Source organism: Myotis yumanensis, unplaced genomic scaffold, assembly GCF_028538775.1.
Source record: "Myotis yumanensis isolate MYYU_CA2020_CCGP unplaced genomic scaffold, mMyoYum1.0.hap1 SCAF_3, whole genome shotgun sequence".
Taxonomy (NCBI): Eukaryota; Metazoa; Chordata; class Mammalia; order Chiroptera; family Vespertilionidae; genus Myotis; species Myotis yumanensis.
The window spans coordinates 87,913,777-87,930,305 of record NW_027223754.1 but is presented as its reverse complement, the minus strand read 5'-3'; the positions used below and the strand labels follow the sequence as shown (position 1 = coordinate 87,930,305).

Genomic DNA, 16,529 nt, shown 5'->3' with positions numbered 1-16,529 from the left:
CTTGAAACCTATATAATTTATTAAGCAATGTCACCCCAGCAAATTAAAAAAGCAAAAAAAAATTTAGTTCACAGATGGGACTATTTGGCCATAATCACATATATGTGTCACACCAAAGCACTCTGTCCACATCTTCAGATTCTCATATACTACTTAACCTGGACCTGTTATAAAAAGCTTCCTCAGGTTTTTGTATCTTAAAATCCTGATCCTGAAAAGGCATCCTTTTTAGAACATCCTAACATTTTTTAATGTTAAGCTTGGAAAAAAATGTGGTCATTGAATATATTACTTTGATGACTTCTTTCCCTCTACCCAGTAAGTCTGAGGTGTTTTTTTCCTCTCAGTTTATTATTTCAGCTGAGCGATAGTCAGTTGGTGAATTCACACCTCAGAAGAATATTCTGTGAAAGAAGGTATACTTGTTGCCAGGAATTAAGAGGAGGAAAGGTGTATTTCAACCCTGACTACTAGATTCAGAAGTGGAGGCATTGATGATAAGCTCGTTTTGGAATGGGTGAAGTAGCAGTCTAGACTACTGGACTCTCTATCTTAGTGATTTCCCTTTTTTTTTTTACTCACCGTTATAGGTCAAGGGAAACCTGATTTTTGAGAGAGTGTTGACCTTCTCTCCATAGCCAAGAGAGCTCTGCATTATGTGTATGCTAGGTTAAAGTAACAGGGCTCAGGCAAATGATATTTCCTTGGGAGATTCTGATGATAAAGCCCATGGATAAGTTCATTTGTTAGGTTTAGCCTAGGTTTTAGGAGTTGTCCCTCTTCTAAGCATTCCCTTGGTAACACCAGGCTCCTGAGAGACATAGCTCAGTTATTTGATGAAGTCACCATTCTTATCTTTGTGGGCAGTCAGAACCTGTCTCTGTCCACTGAACCTGCATTCAGTGCTGATGAGGGTCCCTGTTAGCCTTCTACTTGTTTTTCTTTGTCCATGCATATAAAACACAAGAAAATATTACATGGATTTGTACAAGTGGCTTTATATATTTTTTATTTTTTCTCAGGGGTGAGGGAGCTGGAGAGGGGCAAATGGTGATGAAGTGGGCTGAGGCCTTGGTGATTTTGAAGGGAGGGGGGAGGTTGACAGATTCTCTGCCCCTTATTTATTTAATTTATTTTAGAGAGAGAGGAAGGGAGAGGGATAGAGAGATAAAAACATCAATGAGAAACATAGATCGCTGTCCCAAGCATGCCCCCTACTGGAGATCGAGCCTGCAACCCAGGCATGTGCCCTGACCAAGAATTGAACCAGCGACCTTGTGGTGCATGGGACAATGCTCAACCATTGAGCCACTCCAGCCGGGCCAAGTGCCTTTACTTTTTTTCCTTTATAATAATAGATCTACCTGTAGTCATAACAGCAGTTCTTCTCATCAGGCAATGAGATCACGTTTTTGTAAAACTGTTCCCTTTGAGTATGCATTGTTTGTTATTAAGTAAATTTGCTGTTTTTAGATAGTGTGTAGGGATTATTTTTTGTACCTTAATTCTTATGGTTAAGAGGGATGTTTAGATTCCAAATACCGAAGAAAAGGGGTTTCTCTATGTAAGAATATGACTGCTTAGTATTACCACGTAATGGTGAATTTGTTTCTTGGGATTCTTTGATTAGAATATAGTAACCTTGATTATCTTTTGAAGTCTATTAAATCTTGAGTATGTTTCCTGAGTTTTTTGTATTTATAATGTGTTTGTTGCCTTCAGAGCATGAAGATTTTTTAACAGTTGCAGAGTCCCTGAAGAAAGAATTTGACAGTCCAGAAACTGCTGACCTAAAGTTCAGAATTGATGGGAAATATATCCATGTCCATAAAGCTGTTTTGAAAATCAGGTATTTTTGCATGAGCTTGAGACATCAATAACTTTCTTTTCTTTTTATAATATCTGTTCCCTTGTTACTCTATAAAATGGGGACTAATAAGAAATAGCCTTGGCAATAGAGGGAAATCACACAGCTTCATATTTTTGCAGATAGCCTCAATCCATTCATTATTGAAGAGTTTTGCATGCACACATGTGTGTGCATGTGCACATGTGTCTTTTTTAAAAAGCATAATGTAGTAGTATAAGTATTTGTCTATATGTTTTTTTATAAATATATTTTAATTGATTTTTTTAGAGAGAAAGGGGGAGGGATAGAGAGATAGAAACATGAATGAGAGAGAAACATCCATCGGCTGCCTCCGGAATTGAGCCCACAACCCAGGTATGTGCCCTGACCTGGAATTGAACTGTTGACCTCTTGGTTTATGGGCCAACGCTCAACCACTGAGCAACACTGGCCAGGCGGTCTATATTGTTTTTAAATGAAGGATCTTGTGAATATTTATTTCCATCAAAAGCCTTATTTACATGGTCAAAAACCCCCATAAAAGATTGTCAAGGAAAAGTGTATATATGCCTCCTTTTGCTGTTAATTAAAAATTTATTTTTCTCAAGCAGAAAACTCTGGAATGGTGGTCTTCTGGCTCGAGGGACATCTAATTCCCAATTAAAGAAGTGTTGTTTAGTTAAGTGTCAGGAGTTCTTTGTATAAATGTGAGGGAACTTTGTATTTATTAGTAATTGTTTGGACTGTTGCTCACCAAGGCTGCCTTTACAGAGACCAGCACAAACAAAGTCAGTCCACTGAGAATTAATCTGGCCACTTACATGTCTTTTTGTAAATTTAGTCAAAAAACTATTTACAAAATAACGTTAAAGGGAATTGAAAAGTCCATATATCATTCATTACTTAAGAGGTAAATATCTGCACCAAAGTATTAATTGAAAGATGACCTGGAAATGTTTGTGTCTGTGAACCTGTGGACAACCAGTCTATTCCTTTCATGTATAGTTTTCTGACCCATTTTATCTACTATTCCTTGCTTAGATACCCATTTCTTTTTACATCTCAGATGAAGTAATTTTTTTAAAATATATTTTATTGAGTTTTTACAGAGAGGAAAGGAGAGGGATAGAGAGTTAGAAACATCGATGAGAGAGAAACATCAATGAGAGAGAAACATCGAACAGCCGCCTCCTGCACACCCCCTACTGGGGATGTGCCTGCAACTAAGGTACATGCCCTTGACTGGAATCAAACCTGGGACCTTTCAGTCCACAGGCCGACGCTCTATCCACTGAGCCAAACCAGTTAGGGCAATTTTTTAGGCAAATGGCCATTTTCTTTTTAGTATTCTGAATGGATTTTGAAAGTATTTTGTGTTTATTTATACTGTATCTCATTTTAAAAGGATTTTAAAAGATGGTTTTTTAAACCTATAAAGTATGTCATACTTTAAGAAAATCTATATTCAGAAATCAGTTCCTGAATTTATGGGTAGATTTGTACATGTTATACAATACATATTTCAAGAAAACCCCTTAGGTTTTCTTGAAATATGTGCCTATAAGTAAACTAGTGTCCCAGTGCACGGATTTGTGCACATTGAAGGAAATTAATTAGAATAAATATTTTAATATTGCTATTCATGTCTTGCTAATGAAAAGAAAATAGATTCTACCGAGTCTCCTATCTTCTTACTCCAGGACTTCTGTGAGGATCAAATGAGATGAGGTACAGGAAAATGCTTCACAAACATTTGGATAAACTGTAAAATATTTGCACCTGGCTGTAAAGCAAGTCAGGTTCCTGGACTGAAGAAACTCCAAGGAGGCTAGTTGCTATGTGATGTCATTACCTGGCACCCACAGCAACTGTTTCTGGGCTGGGCTAGGCAGTGGGCCGCATTTTGTGCCATGGGTTCTTGGCAGCATTGGCTGCTGTTTGGTGGGGTGTTGCTCTGGGGTGGTGGCAGGGCCTGTGTCCCACTTGGGGGAAGCCAATTGTTGGTTTGTCAGCGCCAGGTCTGTGGTGCCATTTATTTTTAAATGGCCAGTATGCATCACGGTAGCTTCTGCATTGAGCATCTGCCCCTGGTGGTCAGTGCATGTCATAGCTACCAGTTGGATGGATGGACACAGCCTTTTATGTATATAGACTAGAGGCCCGGTGCACAAAAATTTGTGCACTGGGGCGGGGGGGGGGGGGGGTCCCTCAGCCTGGCCTGTGCCCTCTTGCAGTCCGGGACCCCTCGGGAGATAATGACCTGTTGGCTTAGGCCTGCTCCCGGGTGGCAGAGGGCGGGCCCAATCCCTAGGTGCAGCCCCTGGTCAGGCTCAGAGCAGGGCCGATTGGGGAGTGGGGGCGCCACCCCCTGTCACGCACAGAGCAGGGCCGATCAGGGGGTTGGGGTGCTGCCCCCTGTCACTCACAGAGCAGGGCCCATCAGGGGGGTTGGGGCTCCGTACCCTGTCACGCACAGAGCAGGGTCGATCAGGGAGTTGGGGAGCTCCCCCCTGTCATGCACAGAGCAGGGCCCATCAGGGGGTTGGGGAGCTCCCCCCTGTCACGCACAGAGCAGGGCCGATCAGGGGGTTGAGGAGCTGTCCCCTGTCACTCACAGAGTAGGGCCGATAGGGGAGTTGGGGCACCGCCCCCTGTCACACACAGAGCAGGGCGGATCAGGGGGTTGGGGCGCCACACCCTGTCACAGTCAGGGTAGGGCCGATGGGGAGGTTATGGCTCTACCCCGTCACACACAGAGCAGGGCCCGTGGGGGGGGGGGGGGGGGGTTGGGGCGCCGCCCTCTATCACCCACAGAGCAGGGCCGATCAGGGGGTTGGGGCGCCGCCACTGTCACACTCAGGGCAGGGCCGATGGGGAGGTTATGGCTCTACCCTGTCACACACAGAGCAGGGCCCTTTGGGGGGTGGGGGGTTGGGGCGCTGCACCCTGTCACACACAGAGCTGCAGGGCCATCAGGGGGTTGAGGAGCTCCCCCCTATCAGGCACAGAGCAGGGCTGATCAGGGGGGTGGGGCGCCTTCCCCTGGCACAAACAGAGCAGGGCGGATAGGGAGGTTGTGGCTCTGCCCCTTGTCACACACAGCCGCAGGGCGATCAGGGGGTTTGGGCGCTGCCCCCTGTCACGCTGATCCCAGTGCCGGGAGGCCTCGCGGCTCCGCTGATCCTGGTGTTGGGAGGCATATTACCCTTTTACTATATAGGATAGAGGCCTGGTGCATGGGTGGGGGCTGGCTGGTTTGCCCTGAAGGGTGTCCTGGATCAGGGTGGTGGTCCCGCTTGGGTGCCTGGCCAGCCTGGGTGAGGGGCTGATGGCTGTTTGCAGCTGGTCACACCCCCTTCAGGGTGGGGGTCCCCACTGGGGTGCCTGACCAGTCTGGGTGAGCGGCTGAGGGCTGTTTTCAGGCTGGTGGGTGACTGCAGCTCCCAACCGCTCCTTTTTTTCTCTTTTTCTTTTTTTTATTCTGGGCCAGCTTTAGCTCTGAAGCTTGGCTCCAGCTCTGAGGCCTCGGCTGCTGAAAGCAGGTATCTGGTTTGTTTGGGTTCTATAATCGAAACACTGTTTCAACTCCAGCTCTGAGATCCCGGCTGGCTGAAAGCAGGTTTCTGGGGTTTTGTTTAGCTTCTATATTTGTAACAATGTTTCAAACTGCAAGCTCAGAGGCCGGCAGTGGCAGGCGGGGAACGTTGGAGTCCTCCGTCACTGGAGCAAGTAAGCCTCATGTTCGCTTCAAGCTGCCTGGCTGCCGGCCGCCATCTTGGCTGGCAGTTAATTTGCATATTGCCCTGATTAGCCAATGGGAAGGGTAGCGGAGGTACGGCTAATTACCATGTTTCTCTTTTATTAGATAGGATTGGTAACAGCTTGGAAAGAGAGGAAAGGGGCAAGGCAAAGCAAAGAAACAAAATAGGAGTGGTAGCCATTTTGAAGACGAGTCAGAAAGAGGATAATTGTCATGTAAGGTAATGGAACAATAATCAGTTTAAATGCAATCCAGTTAACATTTAAAACAGTTTTAAGAATATGCTGATTAGCATTGTTCACAGTGGCCAAGACATGGAGACAGCCAATGTGTCCTACAATAGAGGATTGGATAAAGAAGATGTGGTACATATTATACTATGGAATACTACTCAGCCATAAGAAAGGATAAAATACTGCCATTTGTAACCACATGGATGTACCTTGAGAATATTGTGCTAAGTGAAATAAGTCAGGCAGAAAAAGCTAAGAACCATATGCTTTCACTCATATGTAGGATATAAAACTGAAACTCATAGACATAGACAACGTTATGGTGGTTGCCAAAGGGAAGTTGGTAGGGTACTACATGGTAACAGAAGATGATTTTACTTTGGTGGTGAGCACACAGTGCGATATACAGATCTTGTAACAAAGAAATGCACACCTGAAGCCTGTATGCTCCTATTAACCAATGTCACCCCAATAAATTTGACTTCAAAAAGATTAAAAAATGAATATGATGATTATATTAAAAACAACAATAAATAAATGGCCTAGCCCAGTGGTCAGCAAACCGTGCCTCGCAAGCCACATGCGGCTCTTTGGCCCCTTGAGTGTGGCTCTTCCACAAAATACCACGTGCAGGTGCGCACGGACAGTGCGATTGAAACTTCATGGCCCATGCGCAGAAGTTGGTTTTCGGCCTGGGCGAGTCTATTTTGAAGAAGTGGCATTAGAAGAAGTGGGGGGTGTCGGTCGGGTGGGTGACGGGAGACACGGGCTCAGGCGGGCTGTGGGATACGCAGCGTGGGGGAGGTGCATTATTTTGAGGTACGTTTGCTGAGGTCGACCCCTTCCAACTCTCCCATCCACACTCGTCTATCTGAAACAAGTATACAAGACGAGTGTGGATGGGAGAGTTGGAAGAGGTCGACCTCAGCGAACGTACCTCAATCAGATTGAGGACGTTTTTAGCAAAGGCCAGCTTAGGAGTACCCTAATTAAGTTAATAACAATGTACCTACCTATATAGCTTAAGTTTAAAAAATTTGGCTCTCAAAAGAAATTTCAATCGTTGTACTGTTGATATTTGGCTCTGTTGACTAATGAGTTTGCTGACCACTGGCCTAACCGGATTGGCTCAGTGGATAGAGCAGTGATGGCGAACCTATGACACGCGTGTCACTCTTTTTTTGGTTGATTTTTCTTTGTTACATGGCATTTAAATATATAAAATAAGTATCAAAAATATAAGTCTTTGTTTTACTATGGTTGCAAATATCAAAAATTTCTCTATGTGACATGGCACCAGAGTTAAGTTAGGGTTTTTTAAAATGCTGACACGCCAAGCTCAAAAGGTTCGCCATCACTGGGATAGAGCATCGGCCTGCGGACCGAAGGATCCCAGTTTCGATTCCAGTCAAAGGCACATAACCTCTGTTGCAGGCTCCTCCCCAGTCCGGACCCTGGTCAGGACTGGTGCAGGAGACAACCAATCAATGTGCTTCTCTCACATCAGTATTTCTCTGTGTCTTTCCCTCTCTCTTCCACACTCTCTAAAAATCAATGGAAAAATATCCTCGGGTGAGGATTAAAAAAAAACAAAAACCCACAAATGAATCATTTAAATGTGTTACTTTATAGTGATATGTTTGAATTCTCATTTTTTAATTTCCTTTAATTTCATTATTTAAAATGCATTCCTATACATTTTTAAAAATATATATTTTTTACTGATTTCAGACAGGAAGGGAGCAAGAGATAGAAACATCAATGATGAGAGAGAATCATTGATTGGCTGCCTCCTGCACGCCCCCCTACTGGGGATCGAGCCCACAATCCAGGTATGTGCCCTTGACTGGAATCGAACCTGGGACCCTTTAGTCCCCAGGCTGATGCTCTATCCACTGAGCCAAACCAGCTAGGGCTCCTGTAAATTTTTTAAAAAACAAGTTAGCAAGATGTCTTGATATGAATGGGGATTGTCAAATGGAAACGGCAGTAATGCACAAGTGCTAGGCACTCCTAGGCTCTACATAGAATTATTATTATTATTTTTTTTTTAAATATATTTTATTGATTTTTTACAGAGAGGAAGGGAGAGAAATAGAGAGCCAGAAACATCGATGAGAGAGAAGCATCGATCAGCTGCCTCCTGCACACCCCCCACTGGGGATGCGCCCGCAACCCAGGCACATGCCCCCGACCGGAATCGAACCTGGGACCCCTCAGTCCGCAGGCCGACGCTCCATCCACTGAGCCAAACCGGTTCGGCTAGAATTATTTTTTAAAATATATTTTTTTGATTTCAGAGAGAAAGAGAGAGGGAGAGAGAGAGATAGAAACATCAATAAATAGAATCATTGATTGGTGGCCTCCTGCATGCCCTCTACTGGGTATTGATCCCGCAACCCGGGCATGTGCCCTGACCAAAGTCGAAATGTGAGCTCCTGGTTCATAGGTCGATGCTCAATCACTGAGCCACACTGACTGGGCTACATATAATTCTTAATATTTTATAGGAAGCATTCATCAAAAATGAAAGTCATGCCCTGGTCAGGTGGCTCAGTTGGTTGGGGTATCATCCCATACACCAAAAGGTTGTGAGTTTGATTCCTGGTCAGGGCACATACCTAGGTTGTGGGTTCAATCCCTGGTCGGGGCGCGTACTGGAGACAACCAATTGATGTTTCCCCTCACATTGATTGTTTCTCTCTCTCCCTTCCCCTCTCCCCAAAAATCAATAAAAACATATCCTTGATTGAAGATTTAAAAACATGAAAATGAGTGTACATAAAAGGCAAATATAAAAATTCTTGCACATGGAATATTTTTTTAGAGTGCTAGCTAAAGATTCATGATCCTGGGGTGTGGAAGCCAAAATACAGTAGTTAAAGATACCTGTAGTATTTGTTTAACTGATTCCATCAACTGAATTGACTTTCTGTTCCATTTTAGGTGTGAGCACTTTCGATCCATGTTTCAGTCTTATTGGAATGAGGACATGAAAGAAGTGATAGAAATAGACCAGTTTTCTTACCCAGTGTATCGTGCCTTTCTTCAGTTCCTCTACACAGACACGGTGGACCTGCCACCTGAAGATGCTATAGGTACTCAGCCACATTGGGACTGGCCATATCTTATGGTCAGAAATATAGCTCCTCATCTTCTTATAGTATTGAAACATGACGAGTTTCAGGTTTATTGGCTTTTAAAAAATATTTGAAGTAAATATCTTTAAAATAATATTGTATAGTTATGGTTAATAATTTTGGACATAAAATAAGTCCAAAATTATTTCATGGACTTATTTTAATTTTTTAATACTGAAGTATAACTTGATAATGGATTTATCATGTCATTTTAGAAAAAAATGGGAAATTTCATTTTTTGCCTTTCTCTGTACTATAGAAATTGTATAAAGTGAGTAGAAGAGAGGTTTGTTTGGGGAGTTGGGGAGTAACAAAGAGAACTTACTTAATAAAATTCAAGTATTATTCACTAAGAAACTTCTGATTTACCTACATTACTCTGCACCAGAAACAAAATAAATTAAATACATATACATATATATACGTATACACACACACACACACACACACACACACACACACACACATAATATATATATATATATATATTTAAATTATGGGACATTATCATAAACTTTATTAAAACTGCTGTACTTTTAACTTGTAGGTCTTTTGGATTTGGCGACATCTTACTGTGAAAACAGACTGAAAAAACTTTGTCAGCACATTATCAAGCAAGGAATCACTGTGGAGAATGCCTTTTCATTATTCTCTGCTGCAGTCAGATACGATGCAGAGGTAATGTAAAACCACAAACAGAAACTCAAACCACCCCTAAGTCCCTGTATGCTCCTCTCTCTCTTTTTTTCTCGTTTCGACAAGGACCATGATGAGTAACTTCCTTTCTACTTAGGAATCAATGAAGTGACTGATCTCTGAACAATGAAATCTGGCCTTGCTTCTTTATTTTCTGTTCTTAGTTTCAAAATTATTATTCCTCTCTTTTCCTTTTTAACTAAGATAAGAAATTGAGGTCCCAGCAGCTGTACTGCTGGTTGGAATATGAAGTGCACACCTAATTGGACTAACAAACCACATATTTTAGTTCAAGTATTTCTCAAGGTCAGCATATATATTTTTTTAAGACCACTTTGCTGTCCCTCTGCTCTACCATGTCGTACGCCATGGATGCCATATGATTTATATCTGTTTATGCTCTGAAATTCTATCATTGTCTAACTATAACAGTTATTCATGTGTTAAGAACTTGCTCTGGAATCCTTTTTGTCTATTTTTTACTTACACTGGATTGAATTCTTAATTTTGGGATTCATGGATCTCTTAAGAGTGTGATTGAAAGGGCTTTGGGAGTCTGACATTTTGTATTTATGTGCATTTTCTTGAAGTGAAGAACCATAGTTCCTCATGAGCAGGAACTGGGTCTTACTCATCTGTGCACCCTGTGCCTGGCACATCGTAGGCTCTGGATGATAAATGTTTGTTGAACCACCCAAAGGGAGCTTTAGGGATGCTTAGTGAACTAAAGGTTGGTATGGTTGGTTTTACAAATTCACAGGGAATAAAAGGTAGAGAGCAGTAGCTTTGGAGTTCACGATGTCTAGTTAAGATCTCCACCCTAAAGGGCACAATTTGTCTAGTATTGTAAGTATTCTGTCATCATATTATGAGACAGAATACCTGGTTCCAGGGAATTTACCAAACACCTGCAAGGATCTGCAGCTGTGGCCTTGGAGAGGTGGTGCAGGACAGACTTCCTCCTTACCACACTTAGGGATCGAAGTGCGCCATTATGTCTTGTGTTTTCAAAATGTGTACTATTTTTGTTTGAGATTATGTTACTATTATAAATATTTGATAAGGTCAAATATAGCTGACTTTCTCTGTAGCCTTTTCAACAGATGGAATAATGATCAAAAGATATGTCTAATAGAAAATGGAAGTATAGTTTTTCCTCCTGCCCTTTCTTTGATACTATGAGCTTCTTTATTAGAAATGCTATTTCCGCCCTGGCCAGCTTGGCTCAGTGGATAGAGTGTCAGCCTGCAGACTGAAGGGTCCCAGGTTCGATTCTGGCCAAGGACACATGCCTGGGTTGCGGGCTCGGTCCCCAGTGGAGGGGGGGTGTAGGAGGCAGCCGATCCGTGATTCTCAAATCATTGATGTTTCTATCTCTCTCTCCTTCTCCCTTCCTCTCTGAAATCAATAAAGAAATAAATATATTAAAAAAAAAGAAATGCTATTTCCTTAGATTTAATTCCCACCCAATGATCTAATTTTAAATTGCCAGTGTCTTTTCTCTCCATATTGTGATTGATTTTAAAATCTTGTCTGTGTTTCTCCATACTCCTCCCCATTGCTAATGAGTTTCACATTTTGGGGGTGGGATCTTGCTGACTAAAACCATCTGGACAGAGGTAAACATCTCGGCTCTAGTTGCTGAAACTTTCTTCCTCACTTCTAGCTAACATGTACCCCGGAAAGTTTATAGAAAAGTCCTATGTTAGCTGATAATTTCCTTGACTATTTTTTCCTTAATTAAATATAAACACATTAAAAATAAAACCCATTATTTGAGACCACAAATGCATGGGATCTCCCAGAGTCTGCCACAATATGGGCATATAGTTAGTATTAAAAAATACACATTGAGTTAAATTCATGAATGAATGTATTTGAAACACGTAATCATGAAGATGTGCTTATTTAAAAACTTAAAAAAAACATACAAATATAACACATTTAATATGGAAAAATTATAAAATAGAGAGGAATAAAAAGAATCACCCCTTTTTCTCCCTGCGTGATCTACAATAATAATCTGCTTTGTGTTGATATTTACTGCTGTGTTGCTAACAATTACCTGAAAGAGAAGTTGGGGTGCTTCACTGGGCTGGAAAAAGTTTAGCTAAATCAGAAAGCGGGTCTAATTAAGCAGGTTTATCTATATATATATATATATATATAAAAGGCTAAGTTGACTTGCACATGAGCAATATATATAAAGCTCTCACTGGCGACAGTCGCATGCGTGTGTTTCAGTCTGTCATTGTCAATCATGAATTTGGTTGACACTTCTATTATAGAGAAAGGGCGAATAGTGATATTAAAATATTTCTTCTAATTAATTTCCTTTAATGTGCACGAATCCATGCACCAGATCACTAGTACAAATATAACACAGTCAATATGGAAAAATGATAAAATAGAGAGGAGACAAAAATAAAAAGAATCACTTTCTTTGGTGGTTTTTTGTTGTTGTTGTTCTGATAGGAGTTACATAATTGACAAATTTAATTTTTATTTTCTTAATGTTATTGAACGTAGTAAATGAATAAATGAAGTCTTTAGAATATAAAAATAAAACACACTTACTATATCTGTTAGTTGATGGGAAGCTACTACTAAGCCACTTGAAATTAGCTGCAAAAACTGTTATTTTCAGAAGCTCAACTTGAGGATACTACATGCCTTTGCCTTCATTTTGTGGGTTGAAACGGTAGGAAGATGGCGACCACCTGCTTCTCATGTTTCTTCCCTTTTCTATAAAAGTTATTATTGTTCCTCCATACACCCTTTGACAAGATAATCTTTAAGCAAATGTGCACACATAAAAGCAACAAAAATGTATTGACTCACTACTTATGAAGAGTTTTTAAAATTAACTATTGTGGGGTCCTGTCATTATGAATGAACCTTTCTATAAAGTAAAGAGGGACTTGGAGAAGGAGCACTTAAGTAATCCTCTAGCATAAATCTGAATAAATATTGACATCAAGGGAGAAAATGTGAGTAAAACATTGTCTCGAGGTACTTCTGTGTCACATTATAAAAAATTTGAAATGTTTCTGTTTATACTGTTTCAGGAAATTTTTGTTTTCTATGTATATTTGAACTTTAGGAGGAACAGTTGGGAAGTATTATTTGTTTAATCAGATTAGAGAATTTTCCAGAAAATCCTACTTGTTGAGTAACTTGTATCTTAGGATTTTGTTTTTGTTGGGAAGCCATAAATATGAGCCCAGAAATGTAATTCCAAAAGTGGTTTGGGATGTGAGTATTGGAAAACTTCACGCTAAAGTCAGATGGTCAGCATTTTTCTTCTTCTTTCTGAGGGCCAGATTACAAGTTTTCTATGACCAGTAGACTGTAAAATATGTTTGGGGTAATGGGAGAAAGCACCTTTCTCTATTTTTCCATATGGTAAGATATTTAAATACATTCTTAGAAAAAACACCCACTTCAATATGAAATATTTTGTACTTGATATATTATAAAATGAATTCCAGACTTACAGTTTAGGGGCTTTGCTTTACAATTATTTTAACAAGTTTGGACAGTTAGTTATGGTTCGCCATCTCTTGTCACCTGCATGTGTCTCAAGGGTGGCTTGTGACATGAAGGCAGCCTGTCTTACTGTGGCCAAGTGCCCTTCCACAGGAAGTCTTAGCATTCAGCTATTTTAGTTTTGGTATTTTAGGACTGGATAACTCCATTAAATAAAATTGCATTTTTAAAATGTTGATATTAAGCCCTGGCTAGGTAGCTCAGTTGGTTGGAGCATCATCCCGATATGCCATGGTTGTAGGTTCGATCCCCAGTCAGGGCACATACAAGAATCAACCAGTGAATGTATAAATAGGTGGAACAACAAATTGTTGTTTTTCTCTCTGTCTCTCTCTCTAAAATCATAAGTAAAACATGTTTTTAAATTGATATTAAGACCATCAATTCTCTTGTTACTAAAGAAAATCTGTGGGAAGGAAGGAAAAACAACTTGTTTTTTGAGTATGTATAGTGACTGAAATAATTAAATCAAGTATTTAAAAATTTGGAATGAAATTATAAGTTATTTCAGTATAGCAGTTTTTAATTTTGATCTTCCTTGCTAATTACAACAAATCTGATGTGTTATGCTATTTGCCTTTACAACAATTTCACCACAAGATGTCATAAACATGGACTTCAGTTCTAAAATACTAACAATAACACTGTGTTAGATTTTGCATCTCCCACTTCCCTATTCAATGGGCCTTGAGAAAACTCTTTCATTCTGTCATTCTTGTTCTTGGAAAGGTTTTATTTAAAGCCCAGCAATCCTGTTATAGTTGATATATTGATTGGGTAAGAGTTGCATTTTCTTTTCTAAGCAATAGAAGATCTGATCATTTGCAGAATGTGCTGAACAGATCATGTAGGTTCTTATAGTATTTAAGAATTATCAGAAAGATGTTTATCTAATTCACACATCTAAGGCAAACTGGTTCAGGGCATTGGTTGCTCAATGAATTCGCTTGGCTATGCCACTCTCAAATTCATGCAAATGAATTTGCATATTCCAGTTTCTCTTTCCAAGTGCTTTCAATGCTTCTTTTTCCATAGATCTGCCTTGACCAAGGTTCAAATAGTTTCTTAAACAATGGATATTTAGATTATTTTCAGTATTCCCTAGTTAGACTTTTGTTTTTAAGCCTCACCTGAGGATATTTTTCCATTGCTTTTATATAGAGTAGAGGGAAGGAGGGCAGGAAGGGGGGGGTGGGGAGAGAGAGAGAGAGAGAGAGAGAGAGAGAGAGAGAGAGAGAGGGATTGATGTGTCCGCAGATTGCCTCCTGCACGCTCCTGGATTGGGACTGGAGAATGAACCTGCAGCCCAGGTACTAGTATGTGCTCTTTTTTTTTTTTTTTAAATATATTTTATTGATTTTTTTACAGAGAGGAAGGGAGAGGGATAGAGAGTTAGAAACATCGATGAGAGAGAAACATCGATCAGCTGCCTCCTGCGCATCTCCTACTGGGGATGTGCCCGCAACCCAGGTACATGCCCTTGACCGGAATCGAACCTGGGACCTTTCAGTCCGCAGGCCGACGCTCTATCCACTGAGCCAAACCGGTTTCGGCCTAGTATGTGCTCTTAACGTGGAAGGGAACCTGCCACCCTTCCGTGTGCAGGACCAATGCTTTAACCACGGAGCCCTACCAGCCAGGGCCCTAGTTAGACTTTTAATGTTTGAAACTGTTAAACATATGTTGAATATTGAGAAATCTCACCAATTCAAAGGCAGTTTGATAGAACTATTTTTATTGATATATGAACTGATTTGTAATTAGAAGCACAGTTTGCATTCTTTTTTTTTTTTTAACGTTTCCATTGATGAAAGAGAGAGAGAGAGACAGAGAGAGACAGAGACAGACATCGACCTGCTGCCTCCTGCATGTCCCCTATGGGGGGATTGAGCCCACAACCTGGGCCTGTGCCCTGACTGGGAATAAAACATGACCTCCTGGTTCACAGGTCAACACTCAGTCACTGAGTAACACTGGCCAGGCTTCTTTTCCTTTGAATTTGAAATTATATCATTAAAACGTAATATTTAAAGATCCTTATTTGATATATTACATGGTTTGAAGAACTTTCTTGCTCATGACTGGCTACTTCTTCCTAAGTTATGGGTAAACTAGTTTTCTATTTTTGATAAATAAGATCAAAGTATGTCTTCCTGTGGGATAATTTAGTCCCTAGAGCTATTTATTAAGCTTTGGGTTATAAAATACCAGGAGTAGTGCTTTTTCTTTAATATTAATGTGAGAGAGAATGTTTTATATAGTTTAGCATTTTAATTTACTATAATACTCAGAGCATTCAGTTGTACATTTATTCAATCCACTCGCTATCTCTTATTAAAAATATGGATTCAGACCTAACCGGTTTGGCTCAGTGGATAGAGCGTCGGCCTGCGGACTCAAGGGTCCCAGGTTCGATTCCGATCAAGGGCATGTACCTTGGTTGCGGGCATATCCCCAGTAGGGGGTGTGCAGGAGGCAGCTGATGGATGTTTTTCTCTCATCGATGTTTCTAGCTCTCTATCCCTCTCCCTTCCTCTCTGTAAAATCAATAAAATATATTTTAAAAAAATATGGATTCAGAGATTGTGCTAACATTTTAAATTATCTAGAAAATAAAACTCTGGCAATGGCTGGCTGGTACACATTAGATGGAGTTTATCTCCTACTGGTTATATTCCTGGAGGGGAGTATCCTCCTTTCAGTGGAGACAGAGGCTCCTCTGGATAAAGGGAGTCTTTATTCGCAGAGGTCTGCACCGAGAGAGCAAAAAAGGTGTGTGTTCATATGTTTGTGTGAGTCCTTCCCCATTTTGCCTAAAATTCTCATTTCATGGTTGCTGGAAATGTGAAGTCAAGACTGTACCATTTAAATGTTGTTGAATTCCTGGTTTGATAGGACCTTGAGTATCTCCACAGTATCCAGCTAAGTGATAAAAGTCAAGCTATTTGTGATAAGAGTTATTAGTGGGATTTGCTTTTATATACTTAGTCTTGGTATATATTCCTGGTACTTCATTGATTTAATATATGTTCCAACATACGAAGGAACAAACAACATTGGAGTCTTGCTGGGGATGAAATCAATTTTTAAATTGTTCTGGTTTACCATTTGTATATATTACTTTCCTGAATGGTGGTGGTTGGTGACTTCCATTTGTCTGACTGAAAATCCAATCTCTGAATATTCTTCTTTCTGTTAACCATCTAAGAAATAGGTGTGATGGACGTTGTTGAGTATTATTCTTGAAGGCATTTGTATTTAGGAGAGCATGAAAGTGAATTTAAGGCCCTTGGAAATTTTTT

The 16,529-nt window shown here is 40.6% G+C and overlaps 1 protein-coding gene across 4 annotated transcripts in view; it reads left to right on the top strand.

Annotated features, from left to right (window-relative positions):
* The window catches only part of RCBTB1 (RCC1 and BTB domain containing protein 1), an 81,596-nt gene that overhangs the window by 57,089 nt on the left and 7,978 nt on the right, over nucleotides 1-16,529 (top strand). For all 4 annotated transcript variants that reach the window (XM_070409086.1, XM_070409084.1, XM_070409085.1 and 1 more), the window contains 3 exons: nucleotides 1,723-1,849; nucleotides 8,789-8,940; nucleotides 9,530-9,660. In XM_070409086.1, coding sequence (XP_070265187.1) covers nucleotides 1,723-1,849; nucleotides 8,789-8,940; nucleotides 9,530-9,660 — 410 coding nt within the window. The remainder of the gene's footprint in view (nucleotides 1-1,722; nucleotides 1,850-8,788; nucleotides 8,941-9,529; nucleotides 9,661-16,529) is intronic.